The 16,822-nt window shown below is 42.7% G+C and overlaps 1 protein-coding gene across 17 annotated transcripts in view; it reads right to left on the bottom strand.

Annotated features, from left to right (window-relative positions):
• LOC122572075 overlaps window positions 1-16,822 on the bottom strand; it is a 64,235-nt gene that overhangs the window by 14,043 nt on the left and 33,370 nt on the right. For 12 of the 17 annotated variants that reach the window (XM_043736648.1, XM_043736639.1, XM_043736640.1 and 9 more), the window contains one exon: window positions 5,849-5,930. In XM_043736648.1, the coding sequence (XP_043592583.1) occupies window positions 5,849-5,930 (82 nt within the window). Of the gene's footprint in view, window positions 1-5,848; window positions 5,931-6,782; window positions 7,041-11,290; window positions 11,410-16,243; window positions 16,584-16,822 lie in introns of those variants that run through there. The other 5 variants (XM_043736655.1, XM_043736653.1, XM_043736654.1 and 2 more) reach the window with 4 other exon arrangements.

Genomic DNA, 16,822 nt, shown 5'->3' on the forward strand with positions numbered 1-16,822 from the left:
CGTTGTCCAGTTTTTACCCATTTTTCTATTATTCGTTTATGCATTGTGCATCTTTACTTCGCAGCAAGCGTTAGTTTGATCCAAGCAAAATTCACTTTGATCGATTTCTATAAAGACGGACGAGCAATTAATACGCCACTAAAGTAATTATAAAACTCAAAAACATCGCTACACCGGACACACGTTTACGTAAACATTTCTTTCTTTTCTTTCATTTTTCCCTCGCATCTTCTAGCGATTTCACTTCTTAAGCGTACGTCGTATACATCCTATATATAATATATGTCGGATCATAATCGTTGAAACGTTGATAATGATAGCAAGCACGGAGATTTTTATTCCATCTTAGAGCGATAAAAACTAGTGCGATATTTTTTATTTTTTAAACGCACGTGCGAGCCTTCGGTTTCGTTTCTGTGCTTGGGACGGCACGAGCTACCGGCAAGGAATGCAATTAAACGCGTTAGAAGCTAAGATAAATGCCAGTTTGGTGAACCGCAGCCGCTAATTTCCAGAAGCCGGGTTCCCTCGTTTCTACGACGAATTATTAGCGAGATAGGTTAGTTTCGTGCGTTGGTCGCGACTGGTCGTCAGCCGTGCAACCTTCGCTCCTACCAAACAACCAACATCGTGCAACCTTCGGAACCCATGCTGGCCCACGAATTGGCTTTTTGTCATTTTTCCATAAACCATCGTGAAAAGACTTTTTTTCTCTACGAGACTGCCGTATCTGACTGGTTAAATGAAAATGTTTGCTGTTTACATTAATTCTGCAACATATTTCGGTCCAATGTAATTTCGACCGCCACGCCAGTCAGATTTTAAGCGTATTTCATTGCGCCAAGTTCATTAAGTAATTTAAAGGACGCGACGTACCGTTCGATGATATTTTATTCATACGACGGATAATGATAGCGGCTTGGCGGCTTGCGTTTGGCAAAGCAAACTTTCAACAACGTAAATACGATGAAACATCGCCCCTGAACTTTAGCATGTATTAGAAGAATCCTTTCGCCACCAATATTTAGAAAAATCTTAAAAGTCCAGTTATAAAACTATTTTTGCGTGCGAGCGACACATGTGTTGTAAACTTGACTTCACCCTAATCGTACCTGCCCGGACAGCTATCTAAATTTCGTTCCTCGTTTAGGGCAAACGACGATCTTTCCAAATACCTGACAAAAGACATCAACGACGCCTGCATTCGAATTTTTTCGACGATAGGAAAGAAGCTAGCGTTGCGAGGCGATCGAACAAGACGCGCGCGATCGTTTCGCGTTAAAAGGTGTACAACAGCCGAAGCGAGACGAGTAGAAGAGGAGACGAGACGAATAGAAGGCGAGACGAGACGAGATGAGACAAGACGAGTGGAAAAGGAGACGACACGAGGACAGAGCGAGACATTTCTCAGGAAAGAAAGCTGCCAATGGAAAAGAAGTCGATCCTCGGCTGGAACTCGACTAGAGTCTGACCTGCTACGTATCGTCTCGCGAATCGTTCCTCTTGATAGAGAAAGAGGGAAAGAGGGAAAGAGGGAAAGAGGAAAAGAGGAAAAGAGGGAAAGAGGGAAAGAGGGAAAGGGGCAAAGGGGGGAGGTAAAACAGAGATGGAGGGAACACGGCGATGAGCGAGCGAGGAAGAAGCAACATCGTCTAGAGAGTATAGTCGAAAGAGGGCATCGCGTCCGGCGCGACGACCTACTATCTTCGCTTCGGCTGCTCGACCGTATAGTTAACATTGACTACACACACCGTAGTGGTGTCCGCAGGTACATCGTGTACGTACCTGCAAACAGCTAACTGCTGCACCTAGCCGTTTTCATTCATTCCTTCCTTCCTCTCGCGTTTCCGAGCGTCTCGTTCCTTCTTCTTTCCACTTACATAATCTTCAGAATTTCTAAAATTTACTCGTAAAATTTCATCGGATCAATTTGTGAAAATTACGCATCACGAGCTAACAGAGATAGCCCCCCATTGTCGTTTGTAAAATTACTCTAAAATTAAAATTATTCTAAGATTAGTTGTTGTTTTTCATTTCCATCGTTCGGCTTATACGAAAACCTGTTAAATCAATTTCATTGGAATTTTATTTCTTTTCAAGGAACGCAATGTTTTACTATCGTTACCTACAACTAGATCGTGACATCTTTACGCAGATTCATAAAACTTGCATAAAAGTCTCATTTACCGTGTAGCGAGTATTTCACATCGGGCGTTACATTTATAATCCGTGCAAGGATAGACCTTTTTCTTATATTTTTGCGAGTTTCGTAATACGTACTCTTGCGATTCGTATTAAAAGGTCTGTAGGATCGCATCGTCGATCGAGTAACGTTTTCTCTAATAAACGATACTGTCAGGAACGTTTTGAACTTGGCGCTTTCAAAGTGCTTATCAACTTACTCGATCGTGATATATCGAGCTGCTTTTTGATCTTCCATTCCGAATTATTTATGTTACTTTACACGCGATAGTGACTTATTATTCTCTTCCTACGATATATCGCATGGCGCTTAATGGCAGACAGAAACGACCGATAAAAATCGTAGCGTCGAGTTGGAAACTTTATATTAAAATAGAATGAAACAACTGTAACCAATACGATACCGGTTTAATATAATGTTATGCTTCCGTTAAACGTTATCGCACAAACTAGTATGAGATCAATTTGCAACTGTTAGAAAAATAAATTTATTAATTACGTGGAATGGAATTTATTCCTAAGAAAAACTTGGCTTTAATGCCACTATTCCGTCTATGCCGTTCTCCCAGCGGCTACATTTTTAACAAGCAAATAACAAAGCGGAATGAAATATCCATCGAACGAATGGAATGAAATTAATGACGATAAGTCTGGCTAATTGCTTACTCGGAATATCTTTTATCCGTTTTCGTTAAAAACATTTGCTATCGATGAAATTCAACATGATGGTTGGAAACTCTCGTTAATTCGCATCGATCCACGAATACATTTTGTCCGATTAACGCAAATTTAAATGTTCATTCGGCAAAGTATTACATACACTTGGACAAATTGATTGCGTTTATCCGAACATAATTATAGGAACGTGGAAAAATGACATGGATCTACGCGCAGAGCCAACGTTCGTAGGTTATAATCCGCTTATAGTAGCGCAATATGGAAACACGATGTGTAGACCACGCGTTCCCTTTTATTCCACCCTTTGCGGTTTTTCACGCAGCAACTAAAAAGATACACGCATCCGTGAAATATCGATTGGCATTCGGATTATGACGAAACAATAAAACCTATAAAACTCGTCAAACCTTCCTCCAAATCTCCATACATACGACACAGGTAACTACAGATTGACTTTTGAATTCAATGAGTTGGCCTAACTGGACAGAAAGCGTTCGAAACGAATTTATTGCTTCGGTTCCATTTCTTTGAAATCGAGCACCTGTAATTCCTGTAAATAGCTCAACACTTAATTTCTTACGATAATCGATTCGCTTATTCAATATTCCGAAATAATTCATTTCCATTCGTTTTAAAGAAAAATTTCTTATTAACGTACATATTCTTTGTACGACACGTAGTTACCTTTCTGTTCGTTAATTCATATCATTTTTGCTAAGAAATTGCATGAAATTTATGCGCGTAAAACTTTATTTACTTATACAAAAGCCCTAGAGCACTTGCCAAATAAATGTTAAGAATCGTTTAATCGAATGATCGTTGATAATCGTCGTCGAAGAAAATATCGATTAATTTGAAATAATTAACGTTTCGTACGACCTTTTGTTCTTTCGATATCCAACATTCTATAAAGAACATTTTCAATAAGCCCGTTTCGTATCATCCGTCGATCAAAATTAATTCCAGTTGGATCGAGTTTAGTCCGCATAAGCTATACAACTGCCAAGCCAGTAAATATAACTAGTATCTGATCTTTTGTCTTCGCAATTATTAAAACCGTACAAACGTATTTTCTAACATTGATATTTACTTTAAAAGATAAAAGTATAATCGTTAGGCCGATTTTTAGGCATTTATGGGAAATGTTCAAGTATACAAATGCACGTAATATTCATAAATACGCCATTTTCTAAGCGAAACACGATTTTATTGTCCGCCTAGATTCCATAAAAATATGAATTTACGTAAATATCCGCCGTTATAATCGCGTATATTTATTTATTTCCGCCATATCGCTTTAACCCTAATTCCACTACGTACATGTTAATATGCATAGTAAAGATGAAAGATGGGGGCAGTTTTAGCGTCAACTCGTGCTCAACTGTTCCAGACTGTTCAAAGTGGTAACCGTTTCCATTCAGGCTTTTACCATGAAACGATCAGCACCGAACGACGACGATACATAGCGCGAGAAGAGCCCGCGGCAACCTTGATTCCCCTTAAGCCAGCATGCGCGTCCCGCGAATAGCGGTCCAACCAGCCAACGTTTAGGCATCGATCAAACACGATCGCTTTTTTTCATCCTATCCGAAGGACATTGCGCGTTTTTTAACGCGTTCTTTAACGCGTTTTTTAACGGCGATGGAAATCGTTAACGGTCCGATCTGAATCTTTAGTCCTGCAGTCGCGGCCACATCGAAATCGCGTTTCAGAATTCGCGTTATTATCGCGCGATCCTTAGCAATAGATCGCCGAGTCTGTTTACGTTACGACAAACCTGTACAAGATATACATCCTTTTCGCGATTCTGTACGAAGAAATATGAAATCGCTGCCTGTCGGAGGATCAATCGCGAGTTCGACGAACGAAACGCGCAATCACGTGCTATGTATACATACATAGATCCTAAATTTCCGGATGTTTTCGGACTTGTTCGACAAACGATCAAACGTCGAGAGAATTCGACGCGCGATGTCGCATGTTTAACGACGATGTCGTAGCGGGATCGACTACGAATAAATCGCACAGCATCATCGACGCGAGATCGCAACACGCGACAATTGCGATATCCTAGCGGAATCGTACGCCCGTGCGTATTGCACGATCAAAGGACACGTACAGCCGAATCGCGCAGCGTGACCGACGCTCGGCATCGTCGTTGCGACACCGCGACGTCGCATCCGTTCTAAACGAGGGGAACAGTCGCTAACCGCGATGCTAATCTCGTTCGTTCGACGGTAAATTAAAGGTTGGCAAGTAGCAATACCGATCGTAATAACGTAACAACGAATCGATCGTTCGTGCAACGACGTAACCTGCGCTTACGAACGAGAGCAGTCGATCGTTAAGGCACGAAATCGATGATAATAATATCGAGGACGGTTCTCGCCTCGGAGTATGATTTAATCAAACGACGTTCGTTAAAGGGCGAAAGCGAAGGATTGGTCGAAAGTACAGCGCCTATTAATTATTTTGTTAAGAGTCGAAGGACTATCAATCTCCTGCGTAAGAGTTTTCTTGAAACAACGTCTTTCAAGAACTAGCTTATCGAAAGTAGGATAACATCGCCATCTCATACTTGTATCTATCAAATTTTGACGAGGATCGACATTTTAATTTCCGATAAGAACAACGGCATCTTCTCCGTATGATCGTGAAAATTGCTACTACTCTGTAGTTTGAGAAACGCGTACTTATCTGTAAGTCCAACGTTTCGCGCGGATTACGAAGACAATGTAACCTATCGTAGCGAGAAAGAGACGGGCCACGTCGCCAAATTCTGTTTATTCATTTCCATTAAGATTTATACGCGGAATCGCGTCGTATTGTAATGATTCGTAACGCATCGCGTTTGCACTTGCGCGTACAGGCACGCGTAGAGAAACGTCCGAACGCGTTGTTAAAGAGACGAACGAGTCGGATGACAAGACCGTGTGTAATCGTCGAATAAATCGTAAATTGTACTCACAGCTAAAAGCAAAGGCAGCAACAAGATTAAAGTCGATCTCCGTATACTCCGCCACGTCCTCTCCATCATGCGAGTGTCCTCTCTGCAATAAAAAGCAAAAGAAAGGCTGCTATAAATGCGTCCACGGTTAAACAACCGATTCCAATCGATCGTCGATGTTGGACCGATCGAACACTCGGATCTTACGTAGGTCACGCGATATTTCAATTCGTAGACGCTTATGTCGATCCACTCTATGACGATTCGGATTATTATTTCAGATTATTTGTCGTTTCTTTTTAACAACGAACGACATTGTTGCCAGCCCGTTCGTGTAAGTGGAATGCGAGCACCGAATGCCAGAGGATCGGAAATATACCGGATAAAAGAGATTCGTGGCATTTATCGTCAGTCGGGTGCACAAGTAGCACGTTTACTGTCCGCAGTTTAAACAAAGGACGTTGCGCAACGAGCATCTCTAAACCGCACTCTACGAAAGCCGATCTTCTTAATTAAAAGCTCGTTGGGGATGACGCGGTCAAAGAAAAAGTCGCAGCCCTGCATCGTCGGGAAATTCAATTCCGCGAGATTTAAAGTCTGCTTCATCTCTGTCGGAATTGGCGAGGAAATGAAGTTTAAAGGGGGAGGAGAGAAAGAGGAGGAACAAAAAAATAGGAGAAAAATTAAATTCCGTGGATAGCGCGGAGACAAGGGAAGGAGTTCAAAGACGGAACGCGAGAAAACAAGAAAACTTGTACTTCGAATGGGAGGAGAGATCAAAGGGAACGAGGATCGCGAGTCCGTGCGATCAAAAAGTACCAAAAACTTGGAGCGGAAAAGTACGACGGATGGTGAAAAGCGGGAGGAAAAGATGAGGGAAAAAACGATTTGCTCGGTGAATAGCCCAGGACAGGAACGAATCGAAAGAGAAAAAAAAAATCGATCGTAGCACCACCTCTCTCGAATCCTTCGTTTCTTCGCAGAGAAACACACTCTGGTCTATGCGGTGTATCGCGTTCGAGATCCACCGATGTCCTTTGGAAAGAAGCTGGCGTCGTTCCGCGTGATCCCTTTATCAACCCACCGGTTGGAGCACGCGTTCCAAGGGGTACACACGAAGCGATAACCCCGAGTGATAATTCACGCTCGTCGATCGTTCGTCATCGGGGCCGAGTGCGCGAGCGTGCTTCCTTTTTCCCGTTTAAAGAACTGCACGGTCCCAGAGGTGGTTACCTTGGCCGACGGGGACTGACTGAAGGTGCGAGCCACGCTCGTCTCCGCCACGAGCCACGTCCCAGTGACCTACTCACGATCTCGATCGTCCGCGCTGTACACTCGCCCCTCCTCCGGCCTCTTCCGCCTTCTACGTAAGCAAAGTCCCAAACAGGCCCACCGTCCTCGCTCGCTGCTACTCCCCTACCCTACCGCAAAACGCCGCTCTCTGCCACCGTTTCCATTCCTTCTTTTTCCTCCTTTCGCCTCCTTCTCTCTTTCTTTCACCGTCGCTCCTCCGTCCTTCTCTCTATTTCCCCCTATGCACGATTTCTCTTTCCCTCTTTGTTCGTCGCCATCTCTCTTTTCTTCGTCTTCCCACCGCCTTCTCTCCTTTATCTCTCCGCTGGAGCGTGCAAGCGAGCGTCGCTCGGGCACAGGTGAAAGATTCCCGGTGCGAGGCGCGAGAGTCATTAAACGGGCAATGGGGAGGAGAGAGCCGCGTTTATTTCGGTGGTCGTTGTTCTTCTCCGAACGGAGGCAACGTTTCCACGCTTTTAACGAGCTCTCTTTGGCTCGAGTTACCCCGCTGCTAGATATCGTAAATAAAGCGCCACGCTCGACGAAGTGAATCGACGAAACGGCAAGAGCGAACTTTTCTTTTTTCTTTTTTCTTTTTCTTTTCCTTTTCCTTTTCCTTTTTCTCTTCCTTATCCTGTTTCTTTTTCCTTTTCTTTTTCTTTCCCTTTTTCTTTCTGTAGATTTTCACTTCAAGAGGAAAACGTTAAATTCGCGGAATTATAGAAACACCTTCCTTTCGTGGAACGTGCCTCGGATTACTCGCTACGCATACACCGTAAAGTATCGAAAGTACGTATTTGATTTATCCCTGTCGTCGATCGACCATATCCGTCAGATAGTCCTATAAATACAATTCTCTCCGGTATATCGGTATATCGGACGAACGTTAATCGGCAAACGTATTTTCCTCGTGCTTACCATTTTTTCCCATCTATCCATCTTTCCGAGCTTTCTAAAGACTCATTTTCCAGCCAATGTTATACGCTTCGATTACATCCGTTAAACTATCGCCTGTTATTTAAGTTTCGATTCAGCGAATTTAACATTCGCTGAACGTATTCTGTCTGGAATCTTGTAACGCAACATCGCTCGCGAAGCGCTATTTTACGAAGAAACTCGTTTACGAGAGAACACGTAACACAGCAACGATATCGCGGTGTCGGTTCGCTGGTGGACAAAAAACCGAGACAGAAAAATCTCTGAAAAATATTTCGGCTATCCGTCACATAGGTGAAACGTACGCCGATCGTGACTCGAATCGTGCCACTGAACCAACCAATCAATTACGACAAAAATGTCTCAACCATCGAAACAAGGACGTTCGACTAGGTCCAATTTCGATAAATCGCTAGTGGGAGATTCGAATCAGTGACCGCGTTACCCTTCTACGAGACATTTTTTCCTCCGTTGACCAAAAAATATAAACGTGCGACACAAGCTTCGATGAAAAACGAAAATCGACGATACTTACGGCCTTTAAACTTATTATACAGTCATAAATAACGTTTCTCGCGAATACAAACGTAAATCTTTGGAACGATAAATAAAAGCATCCAGTTGATTAAAAATATTTCAAGTTGGAGCTAACCTTGCCGAAACTTTGATATCGACGATCATCTATCACAGTTTAGCAATACCAGCCTCTTTTCATTTTTTTCGTTTCCACGTTATGCACTTATCCAATTATTAGCGATAACGACAAAGTGTAAAAATGTTGTAGCGATTAGATTTCGTCACATTGAACATTGCGTCTGTCAGACGACTTTTCGCATTCGTTTATTGTCACTGAGATTTTTATCCAGGATTGCCTTCGTATCGGAACTTGGAACGAAACTCTCTGTATCTAATAATTCGAGAATCACAAACATCTCACGTCAGACATGGAAATTGAGCGCGAATGTGTCTAGTATGGTCGATTCCAAGTCGAACAAATTTATTGAAAGAAAAAAGAAAAAAAGAAGAAAATTATTTCTTATACCAAATATATTGTTCTTAGACGGAAGGTATCGCTCCGAATACGGTTAAACGAGAAGGTGTAAATAAGCTTCTAAAACATATCAAAGTTTTCAGTACATTTCGATTGGCCATAGTATCGTAGAACGAGAAGCGGACAATTTGCATAATTATCGCGTATCTATTAATTACAACGTGGCAGGAGACGGTAACAGGGAGCCGTGAATATTATAAAACGCTCCACTCTCGCGGATACGAGAGATCACCGAGTCGATAAACTGGCTGTGTTTGTAACGTGGTACGTTGTTACTCGGCAGCGCACACGGAACGCGAGACGAATCGATCTGACTTTCGCGAGACGAGCGGTTAACGTGCAAGCCCTCCAAAAAGATACAACGAAACATCGCCCTTAAGTGAAGCTCGGCACACTTTCCTTTTCGCTTCTCGAAATCGCGTCGTAAACCTGAATTTGCGTAACACCGCGACCGATAAGAACCAGACTAGAAAAGCAAGCAGCGGCCTGACCCACATTTCTCACCCGCATGCTACTGATCCAAACCATCCGGAAGTGGCTAATGGTAGTGGTTGTGCGTAGGGATAACGCTGAACGATAGATAATACGTGAAAGTGCGAGTGAATAGCTACGCAACCGCCATACTTTAATAATAAATCGCATCGAATGTGGCGTTCCAAGGGCTTTAACAAAATTATCGCTAACGAAATATTAAAAGCCTATTAGACGAGTAATGGAAAAATTTCGTTGCCAAAGAACGTTAAGCTCTTCTTATCGAATAAATTGTCCTCGTTTTGATTAAATCTAACTATGTATCGAAAGTACAATTAACTATGTTTCGTTCAACGAAAATATCTTAAATGCCGTGGAACGTACAACGCGATGCGTATACATTCGATAACGCTGTTATAAAAATTGCATATGGAATTTCGCTGCAAGAAATCGATTCCACGTATTTGCATTGAAATGGAACATAAAAATTGATCAAAAAGCCAATCACGATAGTAACGCCGTTATCCCAAAATTGAATAGAAAGTATATCTATTAGTTTTTCATCGAACGTTGTATGTATAATTCGTTTATTATTTCTTTTATAAAAAGATTCATAGAGAGGATTATTTCAGCGTAGCTGAGATACAACCTTTTACCATACGACACTTTTGTAACGCGACAAATCCTCGATTTACTTTAATATTCTACGTATTTTAACATTTCGTATATTTTGTCCGTAGAAACGTTCGATGAGCTCTTCATCGAGTAATTCGTCTTCGAAGACTATATAAGTCGGCGACATTGTTTAATCGTGCCTCGGATGAGAAAAATGGAAGTAACTTACGGATAGGAAAGTATCGGAATGCAAACAAATACCAAATAAAAGAAAATAGAAGAACGTTTTATCAATTTTTCCTCCACAGATTTCATAACGCGTTACAACAGCGCTTGTAAAAAAAGAAAAAGAAACCAAGAATTATCTTTCTATAGCACGATTTTACCTAACGAATAGCACGATATTCTGCTTCTATTTTTACCTACATTCCTGCATTTTACACGGTCAGATTGCATTCCTTTGCCCTTTCTAACCACGGCTTCTCTTTATACGCGCAAAAGTATCCCTCCTATTCGTCCAAATCGTTACAACGATTCGAATCGTACGAAACACAAACTTGGATCTTTTTAAAAGTCCATGGACCACTATTTCAATCAGATATCGCGATCGTATCTTTGTCAAGAATTTCGTCTTCTCGCCTCTCCAACTGTTTCGTTTCGTTTCGTTTCGTTACTGGTAATGAAATTTCAAAAGCATTTTATATAATATATAGGATAGAATTTTAAAAGTTCTTTATAATAAGCGTACAAATAATCTCGTATTATGTAACTCGATATTGATATTTTTTCATATGCGATATCGATGCCGGTATAAGAACGAGATCTATGTGAAGGCGCGCGCGAGACAAACACAGATGCAAACTGGAATCGGGATCCGGTAGAAAGGTGAACTAATAGGAGAAAGCGGCCCCAAAAATTAATCTTTCGGCTTGGCGCCGGCGTAGCTGATCGAAAATCTTGAATTTAGGCAGCCGGTATCCTAGAATTTCGTTCCGGATACCCGAATATTTATCTGCTTAGTGACGGAGACAGGGTCACCTGCTTGCCGCGGGACTGTCTTTGCGCGTATATTTAAATTTACATACGTAGACACGTACCGAAATCTCGACCCATTTCGTCTTAGCATCTCTGCCCTCTGTTTACCATCTCTGCTATACTTTGCTCAACGTATCTACGCGTACCGCCGGTTCTATTATTTTAACGAGCCGCTTTAAATTTACGAAAATTACCGCTGTCAAATGTATGCCTGATTTCGAGCAAGATAACCATCTTCTTTCGAGTAGGAAGATTCTGATTAAAGTTTAGACCTGGCAAACCACTTGACAACCTAAGATAGAAAAAAACACTCGATCGTAAGATTTCGTTACAAGTTGAAACGATTAGAATTTAATTACGGCTTGTGACAGCTCTGAGACTTAAGCAGATGATTCGTGATTAGAAAATTTGATTAGCGACTATCGTGATCCCTCGATAATTTGATTCTTCCGTGTTTCGACAAGAGTGCGATCTGTCACTCCTGAATATCACTCGTATCGTTTAAGAACTATGTCGAAGAAGCTACCGATAACATTCAACGCTCGAAATATCGTTCCGAATATACGGAGAAACGTCAAAAGTGTCTCGAGTTGCGAAAAATCGCAAATCAACGGTGTTCGTTGCCATCCTGGGGGGAAACAACCGTTTGAAAAATTGACTGACACGATGAAAATTAAGTCCATTAAGAAATTTATCAATTAAACGAGCAAACGTTTTATTTAAAAAAAGTAGCGAGTTTTCTTCGTACGAGGACATCTGTTTTCAGACTTGATCACTTTTTCCAGCAAAAGATGGATAATCATCGTCTCACGGACTCTGGCGGATTCTCACGCATTCTCACGGATTCTCGCGGAATTTCATCGTAAAGAACAAACGAATAATGAAATCAAGCAAGTTGGCAAAACTGTTTAATTGCTCCCAACAATTCCTACAACAAAGAGACTAACGAACGTGATAAGAATTTCACGAACTTCCTGCAATTTTTGCAAGATCCGGTTTAAAAGGTTAGCCGTTTTGTTTGAACAAACGTGCGAACCATTCGAGAGTCTGTTAGCAGCAAAAAAATCGGCGAAATCGTCCTTTCGAATACAATGAATCGACCTCTCTTCCGCAACGAGAATAGATTTTTTTGCAAGTAGCTTTTCTCCGATTACCGTGTGCCGGTGATTCGCGCATCTTTTATCCGGAGAAACGAACAGGGGGAGAGGGTGGGGGGGGGGGAAGAGAGAGAATGCACGCGTGTCGAGAATGTGTCGTTTATGTCTCACGTCCCAAATACGATGCGTAGACACCGGAGAAAATGACACCGAATGGGATCGAGCTCGCGAACCATTAGCAACGATCGGAATAAGCAGTTCGTCCTTGAAATCGTTGCAGATTGACAGACAGCGTGTTAAAAGGCGCGTCCAGTCAGATCAAAGTACGCGGCCAAGAGTAATCGTTGATCGGAGAAACCGCGTTACACGATTATTTCGGCAAACTACGTTCCGTCACACGCCTCCTCTACCCTCGTTTTCGCCGGTCGAGCGATTCGCCTTGCATCTTGCAAACAGATCCGAGAGATATCTTCGTGAATTTATCATCGTTGGTCGTTAAATCTTTACGTACCGTTTTTTCTTTCCATCAACGGCCGTCGCAAACCGACCTACATTTCAAAAACACCGAAGAATCCGTTCCGTTCCTGCCAGTTAATCGCGAATTATTTCCTTAACGACGATAGCGCGGCTAAAGATTCGATCGTAGATAGAAAACCATCGATCGAGTCGAACGATAGCGGATCTTGGAGATTAGAATTACAGAAAGAGCGGCAAAGTGTTTGAAAAGTGACGTACGGAAAACCACCGGTGATCGCGAAGCTTTCACAAAATATTCTAACGTAATCAAGACGACGTAACGACAGCTGCCTTTTAATTAACGCGATCTAACGCGTCACTTGTACAAAAATGTCCCTCTATAGGCAATTCTATAGCAAGGTAGTTCCTTCCTTTACGAATTACGTAAATGATTTCTCGTTTGTAAATCGACCGTTGGTAAATCAGACACGTACCTATACGATAGCATAACGCTCGGGCCAATCGCCTTCGGGACGCTCGGTTCAACGTAAGAGTTCCGATTCGATAAAGATAGATCGAAACGTACGAAACGAAAAATACGGCGATCGATAAAGGCGACGTTGACGACAATGTGAATCTAAAGTGATCAAGTTCCAGAGACAGAGCGTCGCCCTGGGCATGACGCGTCGCAGTGCTCCGAATACGTCGCTGGTACGAAGGAAACGAGAAGGCACAAGTCCCAGTTTCCTCGTCACGGAAATCAGATATCGAATAGCAACGCGGCTTCCTCCTCGGCCCGTATTTTTTTCTCTCGCTTGGTTATTATTATTAGCGACGGCGGCGACCGGTGGTGCAACCCTTTGTTCGACCGAGGCGTGACAGGTGCGAGCACATGACGTAACGAGGTACCGTTATAGCTACGATGCACGGTAGTGGCACACGCACCGAACGAAACCCCGTACGAATGCCAGACGACGCGGTGCCGAACACACACCATGATAGGACGGTGTTGCGCGAAATTCTGTCGCCCGTTGTGAAAGTGACATGGAGGAAAGGATGCGAAGGTAAAAAAAGATGGTCCGAGTATGCTAATGGTTACACCGTTCCACTTATCGATGGAAAGTTAATCGTACAACGTATGGTATTTTCGAGGAAACCGGAAAGTGGACTCGATTCAAGTTTTCGCCAAGCGATTGGTCAAAACGTTCCAACCGATCCGCTAAATGGCCAGATCTTGCCAAATTGAACTTTATAGCCGAGTGTATTTTCGCCAAGAGCGAACAATCGACGAAAGTAAATCAAGTTCGATCGTCGAAGCAACAATCGAGAAATATCTCTGGCAAAAGAGAAGATTTCGATCGAGACGAAATCGTCTCGTTCTACTAGAGATGAATTTTTCTACGGCAGCTTTCGAATCGATTGGTTTTGTATTTCGTTAGAAATAATAAGCAGAATAGCGAGCAAATGTAATTGAGACATTGAAAAAATCGATATCGGGTCGAAAAGCGTACAGCTAAAACCCCAACTTTAACTAAAAGGCGCGTTAAACTGATCAAAGTATATCTCTGTCTTCTATCGAAACGATTAAATGGAGAAACAAATTCACCACGTTTCCAAGTAGGTACGTAACGCTCTACCTATTATATAACGTTCATTTTATGATTAGCGGCGACGAAAAATTTGTATCAAACGTTTCGAATTAGAGAAAGACGAATAATTTTCTTGATTTATGAAAATAAGGGTGTGGCAGAGGATAGATGTAGTCGTTTCGGTAGGGAAAAGAGAGGAAAAGAGAGGGATGAGATAAACATATCGTACGATCTGATTAACAGGTTGAAATGGAGAAACAGTCGAGAAAGATTGCAAAGAGATACATTTTAAACACGTATGTGCTTTTTTTCTCTCGTTTTCCGATGTTTCTTTCTCCGAAGGATAGTTTGCTGCTAAGGCGAGGCAGAAAGCGGGAAATTGATCTCACGTGAACACGGCCGGTTGCCCAGGAACTTTCACGAATATTCGTCTCGCTCGTTAAAGGGACGAAACAAAAGGCTTTCGATGGTATTTCTGCTGATCTCACGACGACGATTATCCGGCGACGTTCCAACTGCCGCGGCGGAATCGCTACACAGCATCGAACTCGAATGACAGGTGGCGGGCATTCCCTTGCTTCGCGGCAACCTACCTTCGAACTGATTTTCACGGAAAAATCTACAAATGAAACTAAGCAATATAACTTTTACAAGGTTTTACAAGGCTTTACAAGGCTCTGCAAGACTTTTGATAATTTCCGTAGAGATATATCGATAAAACAAAGGAAGAAAAGAAACTTGGAGAAGCAAGTAAAAGGATCTGTTAACGTCCCTGTTAAAACTGTTTAACTGTTTACGTTTTAGCCCCGTTTCCCGGGACTATTAATCATACGTATGGGAACACCGATTCAGGAAATCTGATTTTACTAAGAGCCAATTTTTCCGCGTAATTGGTTCGAACAGAAACGAATGTTTATCCGCGTAGCAACGTTTTCATCATCGCTGAAAAGTCGACCACTGGACTCAATTACGTCTCTAAATCATTGGCATTTATCGCGAATCTCGTCTCCTATGCAGTTACATCGAGTACGAATCTTGAACGGCGCTGCTGAGAGATTCAGAATGAAGAATCCATCCTTTTCCAGCGATCGTCCAGCGTCAGCTTCGTTTCTCTCTTCGTTATCCAGCACGAAGATCTTTCTCTGCCTACACGCGGCCTTATTCTCCACATAGACCCGGAGAAGGAAGGACGCCTCGAAGAGAGACGTGAGAACGCTGACACACTGACTCGCTACCCCACATACCCTTTTGCCTTTTCAACGTGTGTTCGCGAGACCAAGAGAGTGGGGACAAGAGGCAAGAAACGAGGAGAAGGGGGATCAGCTTTGTTCGATGAATGTTGGCAAAAAAAAGAAGCCTGCTATTTTCATAGAAAACGATTGAACGATACGAGAGAAACTATCGCTGCACGATCGCTCGCGTGAATGGAGGTGCGTGTTTTATCGTAATGGATAAAGATTAAGCCTCTGTTTCCTTAATCCTTAATTAGAGGCAACCGACGTAATTATTTGCAAAAAGGAAGAGCGTTTTCTAGCGAAATGACGGAGCAGAATCGAAAACTATCGAAGAGGATCGTCTTTTTCTCCGGCTTGGAAACGAATGAAAGGCAAAAGCGCGAGTCACCAAATGATAGAAAACAGAAAAACACAAACGATTGGAAAGATTTCCAACGGCGGTCGTGTAGTGCGAAAAAAGACTTTCGGGATGTCACCTTCGAAGATGCTCGGGAACTAAACGTAAACTAAACGGAAACTAAACGGAAACTAAACGGAAACTAAACCATCACGGATTGCGCACCACCGTGTATACTAATGTATACTAGTGTATCAATCGGTCCATCGGGCAACACTGATCACAAAACGTTGTCACAAACCTTTTTCCTTCGGCAGTTTCAGCTGATTATAATCCTATTGGCACACACACTTGGCACTCGAGCGTTTCTCTCGTCGCAGCTCGTCGATTTTCTCGTTGGTTTCGTCTCGTTCGGTGGCGACGACGCCCGACCACGAGATCCTCGCGAAATGGAAGGGCAAATGAACGAAAGGCAGCGGAGAGATGTCGATTAATAAACGTGACGGGCAAAACACACCGACGGGTTCGCCGAGTAAGTTGGTTGTGAGCTCACCAGAAACGAAACGCAGTCTATATACTCTCCCCTCTCGGGGTCGTCGGCTTTCACCAAAAACCCTCGCCAGCTCTGCTGGGACCGTCACCTGCGGCAAAAATTTCAATTCCTTCCTCTCTATACTCTTATCTATATCGTTGGGGAAGAAAGCTGGGAAGAAGTCGAAAGGGTGGATAGTTGGAAAATTTCGTTTGACTACGGCCACGTGAAACAAACCATTCTTCACAGCGATAGTCCAGCGATAGTTTTTTATGCTTTCAACCTCGTGGACAATACTTTGTCCGCCGTCTATAGAATGTAGGCTCGACTTTCTTTTTTCTTAATCAT

This window comes from Bombus pyrosoma, linkage group LG10, assembly GCF_014825855.1.
Source record: "Bombus pyrosoma isolate SC7728 linkage group LG10, ASM1482585v1, whole genome shotgun sequence".
Lineage (NCBI taxonomy): Eukaryota > Metazoa > Arthropoda > Insecta > Hymenoptera > Apidae > Bombus > Bombus pyrosoma.